Here is a 19369-nt window from a genome sequence, read left to right on the forward strand (position 1 = left end):
ATTAGTACCTCGTGGTCTATACCAGAAAGCTTGGCTTAAAAATCTTGACGATGTACTGCATAAAAGTAGCCGGATGGCATGTTGTGATGGGGTCTTTCGTCATGTTTTTTTCGCCGTGCCTCTCCTGTTCTTGTAAACATGTTTGACCTCTTGAAGACTGAGTGAAACAAATAATGGTTAAACCTATTCAGTTTCAAGAAATCTTGCCAAGTGATGCCCGAAATTAATTACCTTGAGGTCAATTTTTCTCCATGGAGACATTTTCTCCTCGGAGCGGTTCCTCGGGAGCAGTTTCTTCCGGGGTCGTTCACCCCGCGCGCTTAACTGCCACTATCTCACTCGGTGCATTGTATGTCGTCGTCCTCGTCAACGCCATATCGTGCGCAGTGAACCTAACACACCGCTATACGATTAACATGTTAAGGGGTGCTAAGCGGCCCTTAAGAATGTGCTGTGACGAAGGTCACAAGGAATAATTGTAAATCAGCTTATAAGGGAGGAAAGGCGAAGTTCTTTCACCCACCTCCGTACACATACACACTTGAAGTGCGCTGTAAGGGAAGGGAAAAAGGTGGGAATGAAAGCGGAAATAAAGAAAGAGGTGCCAGAGTGTAGGACTCCAGAAAAATTCAAGGTGTGCACTTGTCTCCTTAGGTGCGGTTGTACGAAAGTACAGGACATCTTGCATTTGCTCTGCGCCCTATTTATATAGCTATGGCTGGCTTGTTATGTGGATTCTGGATTGCATTTTTGGATAAGATTTGGATTCGGACTATGACTAATGTCGCGTCATTATGAATTATCAATAGGCAATATAGGTAATAAGTCTTTACTGGATTCGTTATTGACTCATCGTGTAAATTCTGGATCGGAGTCTTGGCTATGACTTGGATTAGAGCTAAGGCTGTAATGTTGCAAGTCAGCACGCATTGTCAATAATGCACTATACCCAAATAATTATGACTGGATTCGGTATTGGCCTGCTATGCGGATTCTGCACTGGATTCTTGGTTATGACGGATGTGGGCTTTGACTAATGTACTAGCCACTATGAAGTGTTATTAAGGCATCATAGCCAAGTAATTGTGACTAGATTCGGTATTTTGGCTTTTTTTACTTGTTATGTGGATTATGTTGGATTGGCTACAGATTTGTCTCTTTGTGCGCACGTCACTGATGAGCTACTAAAGGCTTTCGCTTTAATAATTTCGACCACCAGGAGAAGATTAACTTGCACTGACTTCACAGGGCCGCGTTTGAGTTTTGTGTCCATCACTAAAGTTTCTAAACACCAATTTCGTGGTTTTTTGCCCCGGAGCTTGACATAGACGACCTAACACCGAACCGAAAGTGAAATGAAACGTTACAGGCTTTCACTCATAGTTCGCATTTGGCTAACTTGCTTTTGAAAAGGCATGAAGATAAAGTTAATCCAAGTTAGCATCGGTAGGTGGACTGCTCTAATTACTGAAAACATCCACTCACTCAACTAAACATTTATATAAACGAGCCAGCGTAAAGAGTGAAAGGTGTGCACATATTGTAACCACCGGCCTTTTTAACGCTAAAGGCGATGACACTGCAAACGGAACCTGGAATATTACTATTCACATGTATCATAGATTCTTGTTCGGTCTATATACTAACAATACGTTGTTCTGAAAAAGGGCAGTAGAGGAACCAGCTTCCATGTTAGAGATTCAAAAATCGTTCTGTAAAAAAAAAAAAAAGGAAAGACAGACCGGCTGATACTCTTGGTGTAATAAAAGCACAGCTGCTGAGACTCAGCTGCGAAAAAATAAATATTTCTTTGCTTCATTATTTTGTTCTCGTAACAGCAGTCTCGGCAGTCACAGTGCAAAGATCTACCAACGTGGGATATAGAAACACGGCGAACAAACAACGACTATCTGAAAATTTTGACATATTTTCTTAGGCCCGGTCGCAGTACAGCACTGCAGTCTAATTTTACACCATATCAACTTGAGAACTTCGTAATTTTATGCTTGATACTGGTTATAGGCTCCTGGTGTTTCCCTGGTGACCTAATGGTTCACTCCTGACAATATGAGGATGAGAGTGAATAATGACATCAGTAAATTCGCAAGAGATTGTAAGGTTCTGGGGCAAGAGTGCAGCGCAGAGTTGCTGTAATATTCAAGATGCCCTGACCACCCTAACTGTGTATCCTTCCCTTATCTGACTCACCTTTGATTATTTGGCTTTTTGTTGATTGAATATTCCGACTTCGGTATTTAATTTCAATAAGCAGTAATGCTGGGAACGTTTTAATACGTATAGAAGGTAGAGGAATTTAAGCAGTGCGATGAAATAACTCAAAATAATCACTACAAGTAGAGAGCCCACCTGCAGCGCAAGAGAGTGATCAACGTCAGCCAATGCAAAGATGGAGTTGTGTTTCATATAGTTCTATTTAAGAATGTTGTTTTTTTCCTAATAATCCCACTCATGCATATCTTCTCGCTGTCTCTCTGAAGGTGCTCGGCGCAATAGTTTTGTCGCATCAGATGGCCTGAAAAACCAACTATTTTAGTTAAATGGAAGAACAAACTCATTGTACATAGCTGCTTTTCTGGCCTCCAGCTTTATCTCAGCATAGGTTTACCTGAAGCCAGTGGAAGCAGCCTAAATAAAGCATGCGTTATGCGGGGCTTTTCGACACCCTCCCAAAGCCACGAAAATGTAGAAGTGTTTGCTTCAAATGTGAGTGCGATGAGGCACGTGTTATGCGTAAATGCAGCGAAACGACAGTGTATAGTTGGGTGGTATCGATCTTGGAGAAATGGTGTAAATTCCTAGAAGCTAACGCTGGTCTCAGCATTCACAAGCGCTGTTGGGCAGTCTTTACGTCGGCAGTAATCGCCAACGCCAGCTAGCAGTGACTCAGTCATGTAAAAGGTCGGTTTTATGCGGCAGACGGGAAATTACTTTGTCAGACGGGTGATGCCTTGGGAAAAACCAGAACGTTGTGTTCGGGAACGGGTCGTGAGTGGTTGGCAGCTTGCCTAATGTGTTATTTGCTTTTCGTGAATAGTAAGGGCAAGAAATAATTCGTTAACTCGGCCGAACGACCACAGGACGTTTTCAGCCTTCTTCAAAACCATCCAAGGCTTTGTGCAACAGACTTGATGCTGCGTTGTTGTAGCACCACTTTATTTTTGGCCAACGTAGCCATGCTCGAAAACTCGCAACTATGGTTTGGCGTTCACTATATCTGCAAGAGTGCATTAAAAAGGATTGTTTTATAATGATGCGCATGTTACGTCCGCCCACACTCAACGAAACCAAAACAGGTGTTTGTGAAATATTCACGTTTAATTATTGTTATTTATATATGTCTAATAATAATTGATTATTGTTATTTATATATGTCTAATAATAATTGAATAATTTTAAGGCAGCTGCCTTGCGTATATTGCTACGGAGGCTGTAGTTTCGGATAACTCTGACAGCGTATTGTTTATATTTCTCGTAATTTATAATGAATTATCTGAAAAGTTAATTGCTATAATACATTACATTAGGGATAATGATAAGAAAGGTTAATTTCTCCATTCTTTTCTTCATTTCCTTTACTGTTCATTTCCCTAATATTGTTCGTCTGTGACAATATATAGGGCATAAACGGCTCCTTATTTTTCTACCCTTGTACAGCTATATACCGCCTAAGACATTTGAGGTACTAGAACAAACACAGTAAACAATAATTAGTAAAAAAAAGTATCAAGAATAAACCAACTTTGCGTGATACAGAACTAGAAATGAAATTCTGCAGTTTACGCAAGCCACGGGTCTTTTATTCGTCTTTTTAAAATTTTCAGTCGAAATGAAAGAAAGGATCATTCCTACTACTTCCGCCTGAATGTTCACCAGGAACTGGGTAAACGTCTTGCGCGTTGATTCTGCATTTTTTGGCCGTTTCATGAGGCGAGATAACGGAGCTTTCCGCTTTCTTCCTCGCGGATTCCGAAGACAACTGCGCAAATAGGAGTTCGGTGGCGATTGTCACGGAGCTAGCCAAAAAGGGCATGAAGGTGCGCCATTTAGTGCAGACTGCCCTCATTTGCAACGCTCGCTATGCCGTCGTGTTCGGCTCGCTTCGTGTGGCCATCCCGGTTGTGTTCTATACGACCTTCAACGATAGAGTGGTGCTGGGCGGAGGATTAAGAAAATGTGGTCCACATCATGCTAACCTTAATCCCCTTTTTGTACCAAGAGAGGGAAGGCGAGGTGCAGACCCGGGAATTCACTGGACCAGGAAATGTGGCTGCCGCTGGATAAGACGATGGCTACATGGAAACCGACGAGATAGCTCCTTATTCTGCGAAGGACAGGAGTGAGCAGAGGATGGTGACTGCGTTTCGCTCTACGGTTATTGCGACCGTAATGAGGCCGAAGTTTCCACAGCAAATGCAGACGCTCGTTTTGTTTTTAGTCGTCAAGCGTAACAATTCGCGAGGAGAGTCCAGTGGATAAACGTCCCTGAAATTGGCAACGCATTTTTGTCCTAAACGCGCGATTCGTCACGTCTCTGATGCCAAATAATGCATAGAGAAAGCGGGAAAGGGTAATGTATATGGTGTAGATGACACCTAAGCATTTATCACTCAGCGTGTTAGGACGAATATTGTCACGTGGTGGTGACAAGGTCGATGACACAAACAGTCGGTGATTGCACTGAAGAAACTCTTTATTGGGCTGACTTGCGCCCGCAAAAGAACTAAGCAACTCGGCGGCGGCGATAGCAACAAACGTGCTCGTCGATCGTCGAACTAAGAATGCCCGTCGTACTCGTCAACGCTCAATTTAAAGGCTGCTCAGAACAATCTACATAACGTCGCAAACTGCTACTAGCACAAGCTGGAACATTGTAGAAAGACACACGAGTGACCGGAATCTTCGAGACGGATCTCGGTGCATCTTGCGCTAGAACGAAACTGATAAAGGCGCGTCTCGCGACATCGAGCATTAACAAAGGATACAGAACTGATACGCGATCCAGAATCAGTGATAAGGCCGCATGCCGGTGGCTGTTAAAAAACAACATATACAGTTTTGAAGGTTTCGCGGCAATATGTGGTAGAGATGAGAGATTTAGTCAATAAATTTGGTTGGCTTTGTTCTTGAGATTTAAAGTGGCAATGCAACTTGTCTTTGCCGGTCGCCGTAGTTGTGGGCATCGGATACTTTCGAACAGTCGGGGCTCTTTAAGATGATCTTATATTTCATATACATGTGCTTATAGAGGGATAAAAAATCTGTCCTTGGGTTCAACAGCCGAATGCCGTAACCACAATGTCAGTGCGGCGGATTTTACAGAGTGCTGCGTTTGATTTTACAGGTTGGGCTTGAGGTGTTGTGCAGAATGGTGGCAGCCTTAGCTGTTGGGAGGAAAAAAGGCGGAAAAGAGAAAGAAAGCTTTTAAATAGCACTGGCTACAATTTAAAGCCACGAAACTCAAAACGAGAAAAAGAAAACAGTGACTATTCAGGATTCAAAGCATTGGTCTGCTGAGCGAAATCTGAGCATCCTAATCGTTAAGTCAAGCGGAATGTATTTTATTTCAGAGTGGCATTTAATAAATACGTCTATGTAGCGGAAACGGCTATATATACAGTCATTCACAAATTAGCCAGACAGTAGCTGGGTTGCAGCGACATAAAAATAATAATAAAAGCAACTAAACACGAACGTACAAATTAACAAACTTATTCAACTAAAAAAGGCGGCGGCAAAAAAAGACAACCATCAACTACGGAAACCAATTCGGCGGAAAGTTTATTTCGTTGTTGTCCTTCTCCTGAACCATCCCCTCTGGCTCCGGAAGTGGGGGCGTTATTTTGCTTTCCTTGCGCAAATGCATTTTCCGCCTTGTTTGCATATTTTTTCATGAATAGGAATCGCAGTCATAGATAGCCAATTTTGCTGTGGGTGAGCTCAGTCTTTTTGCCGCATGTTAGAAACTCCAAGAAAGCTCAGCATTTATTTCGTTATACACGTCAAATGGGTTAAAATGATACCAATTCCGATTCCAATTGCTCAATGTTCACTGTTATGTGCTGTTCTCAGAACAAACGTAATTCCTGCTACATGCAGAGCTACCTGGCACATTAATTAGTAACATACGACTTGATAGGTTTACGCGCCGGCCTGCGATAGAACAGTGTTGACAATGCGCTTTTTAGCAAGTTTTTCTAAGTTGTCAAGCACAAGAAAGAGTTAAACAAGTGATTGCTCGGTTGGTTAATACTCACTAGAACAGTAAAGGAAAGGTGAGAAATGAGCCAGAATATGTCTAAGAGTTGTTCGTTTTGGGTTTGGTAATGTTTTTTTTTTTTTTTCAAATTCGGGAGATAAAAACTGGCCGCTCTTTTTAACTTGATAATAGGGCAGGAACCCCTTTTTTGTTCATGCAATCAAAAATTTGTGATTTTGTGGTTAAACTTAGAAGCTGTAATAATATTGTCACGCTACTGACGACGACGAAGGATTGTGACGGCGTGGGAGAAGAGAAGGAAGAAGCGTTGGTTTCTGGGGGCTAGTAGGCTTCATCTTGTTCCGCTAACTCAGCACTGTAAATAAACACCCCTTTCTTACTACACCGTAACAGTATATTCTCTATATTTTTATTCGAAGAGTAACATCAAGGCTATGGTTCAAATTGGTGAGCCGGAGGAAAATCATGAATTGGATTGGTAAAACGTTTATTCGGGGCCTGCAGTAGAACGCGCGCTCCGGACGGGGCCTACGTCGTCCTCTGGGCACCGGCCGCGCGGCCTGGGTCCCCGCTCGCCGTGGCCGGCTCGCTGGTTCCCTGCCGGGCCAGCGCCTCTTTGGCCCAGAGTTGCTCCTCTTGATTGTCGCTCCCTGCGGCTGCTTCCAGTCGCGGCGGGATCCTCCCAGACTTAGCTTCTTCCTGGTACTTGCTACAATTCCACAGCATGTGTGCGAAGCCGGCCGTCTCCGTTCGGCATACTCTGCATCTGTCTGTCGGGTGCGTCTCGGGATACATTCTATGCATCAGCGACTGAAGAAAATATTTGGTAAGAATGATTTCTGACAGCGAAAGGCCTGGACCAGTATTGAGATATGAAAAATTTTATTAAACATGCTGGAGATAATTTTTACAAGTATTTGGTTATATGCGTAGTCATCTGCATGCATATCATTTCGGTTTCCATACGAAAACTAACCGGTCGTTTGAGATGTCTCAGCTTAGAGAACGTTCTCCCAACATCACAGCTACTCCTAGCCAGGCGCAATGTTAATGTGGCATTTAATATTCCATGATTTCAACACCTGCATTACAAGGGCTTACATTTAACTAGGTGTTAAACTCCTCTCGAACCGAGTCTACTCCGTCGGTCACGGAATTACAGTGAGGTCGGTTGTCATGTAGGATGTAGGGGATGTTGATCATGTAGTACATGTAGGACCCTCTGCCGGTTTGCCGCCTCTAGCCCGCGTGCAAACTGGGACAAACTGACGCAGAGGAGATTTTCCAGAAATCGAGGAAAAATTGACTTTGATCCGAGTTTTTCACAACACGTTCGGGGTAGAAAAATCGGGTAATATTTGGTGTTACCCGAAAACGAAATGCCCTAAGTATGTCCTGTGCTCTTTTCCCTTTCTTCTGACACACTGCATGGTTTATTCAGCAGAACGTTGGGTACGGAGTTAAATACGTTACCAATAGGCCACGCAAGCATATTCGTAAGGTTTCGTAAGAGTGGGACTTTTTATCAGTGTCGCTGCCAGCTCTTTGTGTAGCATATATTGTGGTTTCCTTTGCTAGAAAGCGCCTTGTAAGAGTAGTTGGCGTGCACTAATTGGTAGCCTGTCGGCGTATGTTACATGAAATTGTCCGTAGAACGGTGTCCAGGGTCCGTAAAACGAAGTTTGGGTCGCAAGCCGTCTTATTTGCCCCGCCGTAGTGGTGCAGTGGTTAAGATATCTGACTACTGGGCCGGAGTACCGGAGTTCGGACCCGACCGCTGGCGGCTGCGTTTCCATGAAGGCGAAACGAAGAGGCGTCCGTGTGCTGTGCGATGTCAGCGCAAGTTAAAGATTCCCAGGTGGTTGAAGGGCTTCCGTAGCCCTACACTACGGCTCCTCTCTTTCCACTTTCACTCCCACCTTCCTCCCTTTCCTTATGGCGCGGTTCAGGTGCCCACCGAAACAAGTATGACAGATGCTGCGCCCTTCCTGTGAACCAATATATTGGGTCGCACGAAATTGGGATGACGTCGCCACAACAGTTTACGGGGGCGCATTGGTTATCAATTCGCCATCGTAAACGGTTGTGATGCTAACCCACGTTCCTGAGGCCTGCGTGTCAAGAGCGGGGAGTAGGGGGCCTTCAAAGTCGTCGGAAAATAAAGTTTTATTCAATCGATCAATTATGGGGGCCCAGCATTTGTTGGTCAACGTGAATAGTCCCGAATAATGGCACTTAACGCTATGTGTACCTACGACTCATATACGCTTTGCACCGCAGCATTACTCATCATATCGCCAGTAACGCAATATAAATTTATAGTACGCACATGTATTGCGCATAACGCCTGTGAATGCTTACACTTCAGGGGTCTTAAGTGTCCCTGAAGATTTTTTTTTTCAACGCACACTTCTAGCCTAAGGCGTACTCACCAATTTCAACCCATTGCTTGTGCCATTTTTATTATGATTTGTTTTATAGGGTTTAGCGTCCCAAAGCGACTCAGGCTGTGAGAGAGGCTGTGTGGAAGCGTTCAAGCTCAATCTGGAGTTCTTGAGCATGCACGGACATCGCACAGTACACGGGGGCCTTGCTTTTCGTCTACATCAAAAAGCGACTTTTGCGGCTAGGATTCGACCCCGCGTACTTAAGTTTAGCATTCGAAAAGCTTAACCCCTGAGCGACCGCGGAAGGGCGCCATTAGATCTGGCAGACATACGAATGGAATGCATGGCATTATTAAGGAGGCAAGGCTAGGCTGTCCTACTGGCTCCTGGCTGATATTGTACGCTCATGGTACGCACCAGCGAGACCTTTTATCACACTCTGCTGACTTCCAAAACAATCAAAGACTCGGCTGCAGGACAACTTGGTTTTGTGGCATAGTATGCTGATATCCGCAACAACCAGACTGACATTATTGCTATAGTTGTTTGAGTATCTGCAAAATTAAAATTAATCTTAGTTGTCGCTGCCTCGTTTCGGAGACTTGCTATTGAAAAGATACATTTATCTCATAGCTGATGCCATTCTTGAAAATACTGAACGCATTAATCCTGTGCGGTTCTAGTTTGTTTGCTGTGCACAGGCATGGGTAATCACGCCTTGGACAGGTATTCCTCTTAAGTAGATTAAATGCGTTAGTGTGTGCAGGGCTTCATCAATTGAAGCGATTGTTTCCACGGAAGTGCACTCTGATCAATAACCTCATCAGGCTTTCTTTGGAGCATTTTATTTTTCGGAAAGAGCGCATTGCTAAACTGGAGTGTCTCGGAGCTAAGTTCGGAGAGTAGGGGCTTTTTAAAAGAAGAAAACAGGGACAAGGGTTTCAGATAATTTAATCGTGGAAAATTTGTTTCAGCATATGCCTCATCTTCTGACTTCTGGTTTGGTTTGGCTTGCTTTCTGGGGTTTAACGTCCCAAAGCGACTCGGGCTATGAGAGACGCCGTAGTGAGAGGACTCCGGAAATTTCGGCCACCTGGGGGTTCCTTAACGTGCACTGACATCGCATAGCACACGGGCGCCTAGCTTTTCGCCTCCATCGAAAAGCGGCCGCTAATGCAGCCAAAGGTATCGGCTGTCCATAGTTTTATGCCTGCTGGAATTGTTGTCTATATGTATATGCGTATCGCGGCAGGATATGATAATCAGCTTTTTTGTTTCACCGACACGTGCACGCCGCGGTTTTCCAGCAGACTTCTGCCCCCCCCCCCCCCCCCTTTTTTTTGCCCGCTTTCCTGAATTTCTGTGTTGAATCAAATAGCCCATCCCAGAAATGAAGTCACGATGCGAAACGTACTGTACGCGCTATATTGCGCTCTGGCCTCGCACGAGAATGGGGAAGGAAAGAATGGTTCATAATCAGTGTGCCTAATAAATGCAGCTTCATTAAAACTGACATATGACAATCAGTCAGGCGTTCGTAGCAAACACTAAGGCTATAGGCTTGTAAAGGCTCTTTCAACGAGCAAAAAAGAAATGCGGAGTCTTTTACGCCTTAAGAAAAATCACTAGTATTGCGTGTTAGCGCCGTACGACAAAAACTAGAGCAAGTGACGGCAAACGAAGGGCTACTTTTTCATTTCCTTTAATGATCCGTTAAAGATTCCCTGGTTGTTGAAATTTTTGAAGTCCTCCACTACGGCTTCTCTAATACGACAAACCCCATAAACCAAGATAAGCAAAATCATCTTTCGGGGGCTGTGTATGTCTTTTACAGTTTGCAGAGCAATGCGTGATGTCCGCACTGGCAACAGATGCTATTTGTTTGAAAAGGTCAGGCATTAGGTTCAATAGTGCTTATATGATAATTTTCATGGCAGCAAAATACATCGTCTCCCATGGTATGGTACTGCAAGGAAAAGAGCTGTTCTATTACGATTCAATCGGCAATTGACTGGAGGGCACTAGCCGTTAGCTGCCGACAAGAACTTTCGTATATTCAGACCTCTCTGCACTAGCCCCTCGTGTTTGCTTCAGTTTGCATAATTCATTTTCTTAAAGATTATCGTAGGTTTTTTTAAAGCGGAAATATCAGCGCAAGTTAGTTAACATCGTTATGGCTGTTTATGCTGTAAGTATTCGATTATTCTCATGCGGTAAGGCGCAGAGTTCTTTATTATTGCGGAGGACACAATGCTATGATATAGCGCACTCCTATCATGAAAAATATTAAATTGCGTCTAGCTGGAAAGACACCAACGTTGTCTTCACTACAACGTCACTGTTTAAGGTGAACGACGATACATGAAACCTGAACACAGCAGGAGAAAAAGCGATCTTTCCTTAGAGGTAACTGACTGGGTCTGTCGACTCATGGTCCGTCCTGCTGCTGCTGTTAAAAATTGCTGGTGCTTACCGGTACAAAGAAAGCGTCTTCATTGTCTTCTTTCGGCGGCACGCCAACGGTTACTCCGTTGGAATATCTTTGGCCAGACTTGTAGGTCACTGTAGTGTCAAATTCTTGTAGACACAGGCTTCATCGCGCAAGGCGTCCGGAGAGATCTTTTAAGTTGCAGAGCAAGCACAAAGCATGGTGTTCATTCACAGCCCCGAATGGTATTCCGTATTAATAGGGGCAGAATTTTGATGACAAGACATTCTTTCTCCGTCGTTGAATAGTTGACATCAGCTTTCGAAAGGGAGGGGCTAGCGAACGCAATAACATTTTCCCGCAATTTTATGAACGATAAAAGCGCATGAGGCAATGCTGCTTGAGCCGGTATGGATTTTTTTCTATGCATTCTCACCAAAGTTCCTGTCTGTAGGGAGAAACTTTAAGCGGCGTTTAAGTTGCTTGAAAGCGTCATTTTGCAGCGCTTTCAGTTTAAAAGGGACTTCAGCATTTGTAAGTTGCCTTAACGGCTCGGCGATGAGCGAAAAGTGCCTGACAAAGCGCCGATAGAAGCGCACCGCCCAAGGAATCTGCGCACAGCTTTTTTTGACGGCAGATGATGGAAACTGTGCAAACGCAGCTCTTTTCTCCGGCCCTGGCTAAACACCATTCTTGCTAACAATGTGACCTAGGAACAGCAGCTCCTCGTAGGCAAAGCTGCATTTCTCTGGTTTCAGTGTTAGCCATAGTGATTTGATTGCTTTCAGTACTATCCGAAACATTTTCAGTTGGTCTGCAAAGCTATAGGTGAAGTTTAACGACGTCTCCGAGTATACCAGACAAATTTGACACTTCAAGCCAGCCAGTGCGGTACCAATTTATAGCTGGAACCTCCCTGGTGCAGAGCAGAGACCTTGAACCGAAATAGGGTCTCTGACATGATAAATGCGGTTTTCTCGCGATCTCTTTCGTTGACCTCATTTTGAAAATAGCCGCTCTTTAGGTCCATCGATGTGAAGTATTTAGCATTGCATATTCAGTCCACTATGTCATGAATGGATGAGAGTAGACATCCTTTCTCGTTATGGTTGTTCCCCTTAATTTAACTTTTCAAATCGGTGGCGGGAATAGCAGCAAGGTGCTCGCTGGTCGTTGTGTTACTAATGACAGTCGCACCCTTCAAAGATCAGTTTAGAAGCAGCGAAGAAACATCTAGATAACGCCGCTAACGGTTACTAGCATAGCCTGTAACATTGCACAAAAAAAAAAACGCGAATGGCTAACATCCTTCGAGGTACTACATCTCGGCGCATCTTGCGCGCGATAAAGAAAATGGTAAAGCTGAGTTTCACGACAACGAGCATCAATAAAGAGTACAAAATCGATCTGTGCGCTACAATCGTAGTGTTATGGCTGCATGCCGGCGGTTGTCGAAAAAAAAACAAAAAAACAAATAGACATTTGAATGATTCGCGGTGATATCAGGCACCAAAAGTATTACTATCGGTGTAAAAATTGTCGCCATCCTTAAGACGATTTAGGAAGGGAATGCGGCCACTCAACACGAAACATTGCTGCTTTGTGTTCGGTCATAGTAGCGCAACGCGTTTGGTTTCGTGTTTTATTAAATTCGAAAGTTTATAGCCCCATTTGACGAAGCTTTGTGCACGAACGTTGTTTTGCCTCTGAGGGTTCCAAAATGATCACTCAGTACGCCGTCTCCAAGCGACGCGCTCGCGGGAGATTTCATTTGGGCTCCGACTTGTGGGCTAGGCCGGGAGGTGACGAGGAAACACGACGCGATTAGTGACGTAATCTGATGGGTCTCCGTGTGTCTTGCGTAAGCTGCTGCACTGACGCCTCTAGTCCAAGAGCGCTGCTGTACGCTTCATAGGTGACAGGCCTCGGACAGAGGTTCTCGGCGCCAAGGTAATGAGGACACGACTTGACCGGGTATAATAGGTAGTATAATAGGTAGTATAATAGGTAGTATAAGCAGGTTGCACGCTGCAGTTCGTCATTTTTCATCACTGTGCAGTTCTAGGTTCCGAACATGTGCAGACATTTCTATACGCAGCAAAGCAAGCGCACGAACCATCTGACAGAAATAACTTCAAAGAAAGAAACTCGGGTGCGCAAACGTCATTTTTTTCTCATTCCCCCATGTAAGCAGTGTTATGAGTTTCTCAGGAATTTTTTACTACTTACAGCATAGTGTAGATCCAACCTATTACCATTCGTTTCAGCCATGACCTGATCAGCGCAATTTTGAATTGCGTGGTGAAAATTTCTCGATGTTAGGTCGTCACATGACGTCAAATGTTAAAGCTAGATCAGCTGCCAAGTTACTGGTGTCACGTGGTCTTTTGACCTGGAACAACTCCACGACCAATCACAAGTTGTGTGGTTTTAAAAACTGAAATGGACGCTAATCTATCAGGAAATTGTATCCCTGGCTAATGAATATTAGATCATTTTTTCGTACATCGTTTTACCCAATGTGTAATTTTCATCGGACTCGTTGCTCACAGTTTCGAGCATCGGGCGCATGCACTCATCAAAAGAACTCCACAGAATGCGTAACAAAAACGTTGCCAAATAGAGCACTTTAGGTAGCCAGCTTTAAGTTGCGGCAAAAATGATCCATGCTTAAAATTGAGTGTTTGGTCCTTTTAGAGGCTACCTACAGGAAAACTTGCTAGAGTGAAACTTTATAACCATGATATCGCACCAAAAACGGACGGCTTTATCCTATCTATGACTGACGCGTGATATGTAATAAATGAAATTTCAACTTCCATCTTTAGACTTCTTCAGCGCTTCGCGAAAGCATTAGTTTCGGCCACCTGACAAGAAGCAATAGATACCATTAGTGGGTGGCATCGGTTGAAGAAAAATAATGGTTCGTGCGCCGATTTCATAGTCTGAAGAGTTTGTTACTGGCGACCAAAATGATTATAGCTCTGGGAGCGTAAAAAGCGGCAATGCATTCTATTTGGTAATCGCTACAGAAAGTGACGAGTCCTGGGAATATTTTTCACCTGCGAAAATTGCTGAAATTTAACAAGAGTGGTCGTGTGAGCTGAAGGTCTTGGTGAGACAAGGCGCTTTAGCAAAAGTTATAGCAATGTATTCAACTGGCGTGGCACAACCATAACTGCTGTAATGAAAGCTTAGATGAGTTAGCAGAGAGATTTTTGTGTTACTTTGCTTCACAAATTCCATTTGTTTTTTCTGGAACAATTGACAACTAAGCGCTCAAAGTAGTATTTCGGAACATGACGTTGGACGTTACAGCCGAGTCATTAAAATCACAGCCTTCTCAAGATAACTACGATTTCTCGCATTTTATCCATGTGTTAAGAGAGGGAATTAGGCAATGAGAACGAAGAAGTTCTAGAATTTCTAGTTTTTGCTGTAAGCTTACAGGTCTAGTTCCGTTTGTGTTGCATAATCTTGCAGTTTCGTACAGCTAATTTCAACACTCTGGTATTTACCATTTAGAACAAAATAGTTTAATGCACTCATCACAAAAGAAAGTGCATAGGAAAAAAAAATAAACTGCAATTTTGTTCTGAACTTCTCGGATATTCTCAGCCTTTCCAAACACATATGTGAATTGGGCTAAGATTTTACTAAATACAGCATGATGATGCTTTTCCAGAGAATTATTTTCTTACAGCTTCATCTAAACCCACCGGGAAGGTGCAGTGCTTAGGGCGCTCGACTAATGTGATCAAGGATATAGAATCGAATCGCGACTGCGGCGGCCGCTTGTTCTTGGAGGTGAAAAGTAAGGCACCAGTGTGATGCGCGATGTCAGTACGCATTAAAGAACCCCAGGCAGTCGATATTTTCGGAGACCTCTACCACGTCATCTTCCATAGCCTTGTCGCTTTGGGACATGAAACCGCACGAACCAAACCAATCTGAATCCCACTTCCCCTTATGATTGGTTTGGTTTGTGCGGTTTCATGTTCCAAAGCGACTAGGGTATGTAGGATGACATGGTAGAGATCTCCGGAAATATCGACTACCTGGGGTTCTGAATCCCACTTCCCCTAAGCCCCACCGTGGTGGCGCAGTGGTTACGGCGCTCGACTACTGTTTTCGAGAATGTGGGATCAAATCCCGGCCTTGGCGGCCGATTTTCGATGGAGGCGAAAAGCGAGGCACCCGTGTACTGTGCGATGTCAGTGCACGCTAAAGAACCCCAGGTGGTCGAAATGTCCGGACTCCACTACGGCGTCTCTCATAGCCTAAATCGCTTTGGGACGTTAAACCCCGCAAACCAAACTAAACCAAACCACTTCCCCATAATGTCGCTCAAGAATAATCTTTGTGCGTACATCATTTGTCCTAGCGTTACAAAAAATACGTCGCATGGCGACCATTAGAATGATTCAGGCCCGTAGACCACGTCCACGTAGAAACGACGGCCTCGGCGGTCGACGCGGCGGGGCGGAGCTAACAATCGAGCGCGAACGCATAAGAATCGTACCACTTCACACTTCGAAGATAACTTACATTATAAAGAAGGCGTTGCTGAAGTATCAAGTAGCTTTTATGAAGATAGCGCCTGTCCATGCCGTCAGTTAACTATGCAGCATTCAGGCGTTAGGGTTAGATTCGCGGACAGCACTGTGTCGGTGACCGGAGTCGCTCAAGCACCGTACGCTGTACAGTCGCCCGACTACGGCTGCCTTCCCGAGAGAGCATGGATCATCATCCTGCATTATCTGGATGCACGGACGCGGCTCTCCATCAGCACACTCGGCCGGAACTTCGCGGCGATCAACTACACTGACCATGCCCTGAAGACTGTCCGGTGCGGCGCCGCCAACACTGCGAGTGCCCTAAATATTATGCTAGCCATGGGGCGAAGTAGGCATGTGCGTGTGCTGTGCTTCACCAACTGCTTCGTGGCCGACCCGAACGTTCTGTTCTCCTGCGTAGCCATGTGCGAACAGTTGCGTGAGCTGCTCTGCGTCGGTTGCCATCTCGACACGAGAAGACTTGTCTGCCTCATCGTTCGACGCCTCCGCAAACTTGAAAGGCTCGAGTGTTCTTTGTTCTGTAGAGAACCAATTTGTCGCATGTCAGCTAGCTCATCTTCAAGACCCGGCAAGTTATCGGAAGTAGAGACTCTTGCTCTACGGTACATATACATTGAAGTGCGCTGCGCTTTGCACTTCGATGTAAACCTCCTGCTTCTTCCATTACTGCAGCAATGTTCGGCCCTGAACCGCCTTCATCTGCACGCAACTCGAGGGGTTCATCCTCGGTTAGTTCCGCAGTGCGCCTTCTTAGCAACAACTGCCCTAGATACTCTGCACGAAATTACGTACACCACTGATGACAACGTCCAAGAAATGTGCAGGGAATTCCAGGGTGTTCCTAAAAGCCACCAACAAATTGTTGAGATGATCGCCACCTGCGGAAACATAACACTGTACCTTCAGTCATTAAGACCATCAAGTGGTATTGCCCGCGAACGCCTTCTGCACTCTGCTCCTGTTAGCGTGTACGGTGTGTCATTTTGGCGGCAAGCGCTTGTGACGGTTCGCGCTGTCGCATCAGCCGCAAGCCGTCTTCAAAAACTCGCGGAAGAAGAGAGGTGGAACCACGTCCGTCCGGCGTCTCGCGGTGGTATCAACTTTTAAGCCTTTTGATTGTCGTCCGCATCGTGATGCACCATTGACTTGCGCACCACCAGAGTTCGAGCACAGCCTCGTCTGCTTCTTCGGAGCTTTCCGGGCTTTAACTGAACTTAATCTTAATGCCTTCCACTTTTCCAAGGGTCTTAGCTTCATTAGCATTGTTGAGCTTTCAGGCCTTAACCACTTGAGAGCACTGTCTGTGGCTCCTTGCGCAATTAGAGCGAGCGGATACAGGGTGGAACCGCTATGGTTCACGTGTCCCTGGCTAGAGGAATTGGATATACGATCAAAGCATTTTGGAGACCCCGCATCGCCTTGTTGGTCCTGTCACAGCATGGAACCATTTATGGTCAGCTTGTCGGCACCAGCCGTGCAATCCTGGTTAGCGCGCAAATTTGGAGCGAGGGGTCTTAAGACTCTGACCCTGTACAAGGTACCGGGTTTGCATTACTTCGGCTTCCTCCAGTCATGCCGTGTTACAGAATTGCGTCTTTCCGGGGTGGGCGCTATTATTTTCGAGTTTGTGTCGTTGGGAGCTTGGCTGTGTGCAAACCCCAACCTCCGCAAGCTGACCATAGAACACCCGGAGCTACCTATAGGTGAGAGCGTCCTGTGGTCGGAGCTGTCGAAGTTGACTAGCTTGCAATTTCTGTGCATATTGTCTGAGCTTGTGGTGATTCAGACAGACGTGGTGAAGTCCACCCAAAAATTGCTGCACACTCATCCCGTGCTGCAAGGTGTGCATGTTCACTTCCGTGAGCACACGCTTGTTAGAGAAATTCGCATTACCTGGCTCAGAAGAAAACGGATAAGTAGAGAATCAAAGAATCAATTTAGTATGTCCTTCAGCAGTCCTTGTGTCCAGTGTTGTATGTCTACCTTCGTAGGCTTGCATAAGCCCCGATACAGAGGCTGGAGCAACTTCTAGTCATTACTTAGTAGTGAATGCCACCGACTAGACACTACCGTGACGAATGAATAACTACGCCGAGGTCAAAGTCGCCGTTACTTGAAAAGGGTGGTACCGCTTTTTTACCAGGAAGACGAAGCTTCTAATAAAGCTGACGCTGATATATTTTCAGAACATACGCATGACTTCTGCCTTTTCCTTAAAGCTCCGATTTCACTTTATGGGCCAGTCGTGCCCATATGTGTTCGTAGATAGATGCATTTAGCACGCTGGCGTTTTTCGAAAAGTCACTAGTGCCCTAATGTAAGGATCTAAGTCTCTTCAGCAAGCTATATTCGTGCAATTTTTGAGTGCAATTTATCGCATCACAAGTGTATCAGACAATGCTTGAAACGAGGAATTGCCTAACAAAAAAGCAGCGCTGCATTATTACTTTACTTATGATTGTGCCTGGTTGTAAATAAAAACTGTTGAAGTAATCATTGGTTCGGGTTGGTTCTTAAGTATTAACGTCACAAAGCTGCTCAGTCAATGAGGGGTGCCTTAGTGAATAACTTCGGAAACTTTCGGCCACCAAGGATTCTTAACGTACACCGACATCGCACAGTACACGGATTCCTAGCTTTTCACCTCCGGTCCTTAATCTTGTTTGATGTCCTCACGTTCCGTATTAGTGTGAACGATTCGAAATCTAACTGGAAACTTTTGATATGCAAATGCATATAATACCGGACACTGATGCACACCTTGAACCTCCTGCGCGAATATGTCATGCCAACATCGGTTGCGTTGGCGTACTACGCTCCCTCAAGCGTGAAGGAGTTAAAGTAATAAAAAATGCGAAAATATTCACGATATCTTGATTCGCTCTCCCAAAAGAGTTGGTTGGATTATGCGACTCTTTCTATAAAGACATCCGCTGTTAGGACCATACCTGGCAGAGGCCACCAGAGCCGCAATGAGATAAAAACAGGGATAAAGCCTTCTTCGTGTTGATAACGCCTTGTATCATGTAAGGTCAGCACCCATGTGCAACATCAAATATAGGTGAGGCAGAACATGAGCGGAAACCTTGACTAGCTTAATGTCGTAGAAAACAAGTGTTAGATTGATTCTACATGCGCAGCCACTGACACTTTCTTATCAGACTGTGTGGCATGCATTTGCTATCTGCTGCCTGAATATATAGCAGAGAGTCGAGCATGCTGAAGACGGCAAGGTGATTATTGGGCTTTCAGACACATTGTAGACTAACGGGGAAGCTTTTTTTGTTAAACGACTAATGCTGCAGGGCGCTGAAGGTGAATGCCTCGAGCTGCATAGTAAATTTCGCGCTACGTCACAAGCTCCTTCATTCTGATATATTCATCAGTAGCAGGTGCAAATATAGAGCTTTCAACTATAGTTCCGAAATTGGGGTAAAACATTCTGCGCGTGCTGAAGTTGCAGATCGATAACTTGATGGCATAGATACCAGTCACTGATTCCTGGCTCTGATTAGGCAATGGTTCCTTTGCCAAGAGCACTTAGACGGCCATCCACGCATACAGGCTTCAGTAGTTCGCTTCTGAGCAGGCAGCATCGCACAAAATTTTTCTCGTGTTCGTTTTTCTAACCTATGGTGGCTGATACGATACATGTGCAAGCCATCTGAAGATTCAACAAGATATTGCCGCGAAACCTTCAAAACTGTATTTGTTGTTTTTTAAAAGCCGCCGGCATGCG

General features: G+C 44.9%; 1 protein-coding gene across 1 annotated transcript; it reads left to right on the forward strand.

Annotated features, from left to right (window-relative positions):
• Window positions 1-15576: 15576 nt before the first annotated feature.
• On the forward strand, window positions 15577-18266 carry LOC146182229 (uncharacterized). The gene is given in 2 exon segments (XM_084577285.1): window positions 15577-16651; window positions 16653-18266. Coding segments are annotated over 2 exon segments (1986 nt in total). The 5' UTR covers window positions 15577-15675; the 3' UTR covers window positions 17663-18266.
• Window positions 18267-19369: the final 1103 nt, after the last annotated feature.

This window comes from Amblyomma maculatum, chromosome 8, assembly GCF_055883805.1.
Source record: "Amblyomma maculatum isolate TAMU_Amacu chromosome 8, ASM5588380v1, whole genome shotgun sequence".
Classification (NCBI taxonomy): Eukaryota; Metazoa; Arthropoda; class Arachnida; order Ixodida; family Ixodidae; genus Amblyomma; species Amblyomma maculatum.